The sequence below is a fragment of the Asparagus officinalis genome, chromosome 2 (assembly GCF_001876935.1).
Source record: "Asparagus officinalis chromosome 2, Aspof.V1, whole genome shotgun sequence".
Classification (NCBI taxonomy): Eukaryota; Viridiplantae; Streptophyta; class Magnoliopsida; order Asparagales; family Asparagaceae; genus Asparagus; species Asparagus officinalis.
In genome coordinates, this window is record NC_033795.1 from 64,449,445 (window position 1) to 64,452,508 (window position 3,064).

The 3,064-nt window shown below is 31.9% G+C and overlaps 1 protein-coding gene and 2 long non-coding RNA genes across 3 annotated transcripts; all 3 read left to right on the forward strand.

Moving 5' to 3' along the window:
* LOC109831260 lies at positions 417 to 1,406 on the forward strand. The gene is made up of 5 exons (XM_020398593.1): positions 417 to 696; positions 785 to 844; positions 933 to 1,171; positions 1,246 to 1,368; positions 1,401 to 1,406. The coding sequence occupies exons 1-5, from the start codon at positions 417 to 419 to the stop codon at positions 1,404 to 1,406; spliced, it is 708 nt and encodes a 235-aa protein (XP_020254182.1).
* On the forward strand, positions 1,419 to 1,753 carry LOC109829572. The gene is made up of 3 exons (XR_002244076.1): positions 1,419 to 1,455; positions 1,537 to 1,629; positions 1,721 to 1,753. It is a non-coding gene; the product is annotated as an uncharacterized LOC109829572 (long non-coding RNA).
* On the forward strand, positions 1,760 to 2,074 carry LOC109829571. Its single transcript, XR_002244075.1, has 2 exons — positions 1,760 to 1,819; positions 1,893 to 2,074. It is a non-coding gene; the product is annotated as an uncharacterized LOC109829571 (long non-coding RNA).

Genomic DNA, 3,064 nt, shown 5'->3' on the forward strand with positions numbered 1-3,064 from the left:
ATTTGATGCTCAGGCTATTGCATCAACATCATTGGAAGATGATTATATCAATTTGAGAAGGAGTGATATTGATCCAATTATTGTAAATTCGGTCTCAACTTCAAAAAAGAGGAAAAAGACTCAAGCAGAGAATTAGAACGCTTTAATTAAAGAATAGAACACAAATGATATTGTGTTATTGAGATAAAATTTAAGTTGTATCTTCACTATAACTATTCCTTTTTTAGACATATGATGTTCTTTTCTTCATATTTTGGATGTGGCTTTGACATTGCAGCAAGTGCTTCTACATTAGTGTATTATGTATTTATTGTTATGCTTGTCCTTCGTGATATCTTCTTCTTTTATTCATTTCTCTTTTGATATTTGTTTCATACATAGTGTGTAATACTTAAATTCCTTTTCATAGCAGGAAAATGAAAACTCAAGAAGTCACTTCCAAAAGCAAAAAGGCACAATTTCTAGCACCCAGGTCATTAATTAGGAAGCGACTTCAAGCAATTGCAGAAAATTCATTAAGAAGGGAACAACTCCGTACTTGTCATGACAAGAACTTGAATATTCAAAATCCAATACAAGATCAAAATATGGGTACAAATTTTAGTGCTGATTCAGAAAACTTTGAAGAGGAGAATTTTGCACAAAATCGCAGGAGAAGTGCAAATACTAACAATGAAGAGAATGATGATTCTGCAGGTTGATGAGACTTAAAATTTATTATTATTTGTTTTTATCTTTCAATTTATTTTTTATGATTGGATTAATAATTGCTCAATTTTTGCAGAATCAGATAATCATCGAGTGCAAAGTGATGATGCAATACTAAATGAATCTCGACAAGAAGGTATATTCTTTATTAATTACAAGAAGAAATATTTTTATCAATTTCTTTAACTATATCTTGTTTCTAACATATGATATGATGTATGCAGCTGATAATTCTCAAAGGAAGAAAAATCCACCTCGTGGTAGTAATAAGTGTCTAAAGTTGAATAATTTGTCACATGGGGAGAAAAAAATCATTACTTTTTATCAGAATAGAGCTATTGAACCAGAATTTTCACGATATCTTGGAATTATTATTCGAGATAGAAATATTTGCCCAGTAGCTGTTGAGAATTGGGCCAAAATACCACAGCAAAATAAAGATCATATGTGGGCATCCATTAAGGTACATTGAAAATTAATTTTTTACAATTGGTTTTTAATTCTTATAAATTAAATTTTGATTCAAATTTGATATAGGATAAATTTGATGCTGATGACATGGAGCAAAAGAGAGAGTCAGTAATGAGACACTTGCGCGATTTGTGGAATAAGTGGCGTGGTGACATGCACAGGAAATATGTGAAAGAAAATTCATTACAAGTTGCACTTAGAAATAAACCTACAGAAGTGAGTGTTGATGACTGGGATTTGCTAGTTAAGGAACATTATTTTTCTTCAAAATTTCAGGTATTAATCTCCTAATTTTATTAATTTTGTTCCATGTATATTGTTGGATTGTTAAAATTATCTTTTAATCTTGATGTATAGAAAGCAAGCCAACAAAATACACTTAACAGAGGCAAAAGAAAGATGCTCCACCACACGGGCAGCAAATCCTTTAGACAAATTGCGTGGGAATTGGTATACATTCAAAACTAATTTCTTATTTATTTATAACTACTTTGTTTTTTAGTTTGATGTTGTACTCATTTGTATTTAATATTTGAATAAGGGTGGCAAGTCAGGAAATCCACCTGATGTGGCAAAAATGTTTCATGAAACTCGAAAGAAAGCTAATGAAACACTAGAAAATGGGGATCAAGATAAATATGTAAGTAGAATATGTGTTTAAGTTTGATAATGATGCATTATATAGTACTAACATACGAATTTAATTTTTATAGGATGAAATTGTTCAAGTCAAACAAGCAAACCCTTCACTTTCTGACATTGAGATAGTTGAGAAAATCTGGGGGAAGCAATCTCATGGTCACATCACTGTATTTGGTGGCGGGACTACTTTGAAAGATTTGAGAGGACCGCTCCCTAGTCGATCTGATCTGGAAGCACGGGTTATAGAAGAAAAGAGAAAGAACCAGATGCTTCAACAACGCTTAGATGAGCAGGAGCAACAACAACAAAGGATGTCTGAGTTGGAGTCACAAGTGAAAGCTATGCAAGAACTTTTTTTTAGGCAATCACCTTCATTGGCTCCTCAAACTCAAGAACGTGTGCAGGATTAGGTAATTATTTTTTGTAAAATCTCTTATATACTTTTATGATTGACTACTTGCACTAAAAAAATATGATTTTTACTTAATAAGATAATATTTGCTTCATTAATATTTCTTAATTATGTGATTTTTTAAAATTTTTCAGGCTATCCATGCAAGATTAGGAGGGGGGTAGCTCGAGTCTTCTTTAATTTGACGATGATTAGAGATGAAAGAATGTGTCTTCCACAAACTTTTATTTTAATTAGTTTTAGATAGTTTCATGTATTTTTCTTTGGAACGATTAGGATATTAACTCTTGTTATTAGTATTGAATATTTGAGGATGGTGTAATTTTATTTATTGATGTTATTAATGAATGGAATTTTTTGTTTTCCCTCTTATTCATTATTGGGTATTTTTAATATATTTTTGTTGTGAATCTTAATGTCAGATTGAGAATAATATGATAGTTGCCTATGAATGAAAAAATTATTATTGATGTATATTAGAAATTTGTAGTCTATAATGACGGTTTTATAAACCGTATTTTGTTCATCAACGAAGGGAAAGCACCGTCGTTGATGGGTTACTAATTACCCATTATGAGGACTTTTACGACGGTATCCAACCGTCATTAATTAGTCTTCAACGATGGGAAAATATCCCCGTAACTAATGGTAACGACGGGAAAATATCCCCGTAACTAACGGTAACGACGGGAAAATATCCCGTCACTGATGGTAACGACGGGAAAATATCCCCGTTACTGATGGTAACGACGGTGATAATTACCGTCGTAAATATTAACGACGGTAATATGTTCCGTCGTTATAGACTCTATAACGACGGGTAGTATATCC

What these genes read in the sequence shown, in the direction of transcription:
- LOC109831260 (XM_020398593.1), top strand. Translation starts at nt 417, where the DNA reads ATGAAAACTCAAGAAGTCACTTCCAAAAGCAAAAAGGCACAATTTCTA. An exon ending in AGAGAATGATGATTCTGCAG is followed by an intron (nt 697 to 784) that starts GTTGATGAGACT and finishes CAATTTTTGCAG; the next exon opens with AATCAGATAATCATCGAGTG. An exon ending in AAATGAATCTCGACAAGAAG is followed by an intron (nt 845 to 932) that starts GTATATTCTTTA and finishes TGATGTATGCAG; the next exon opens with CTGATAATTCTCAAAGGAAG.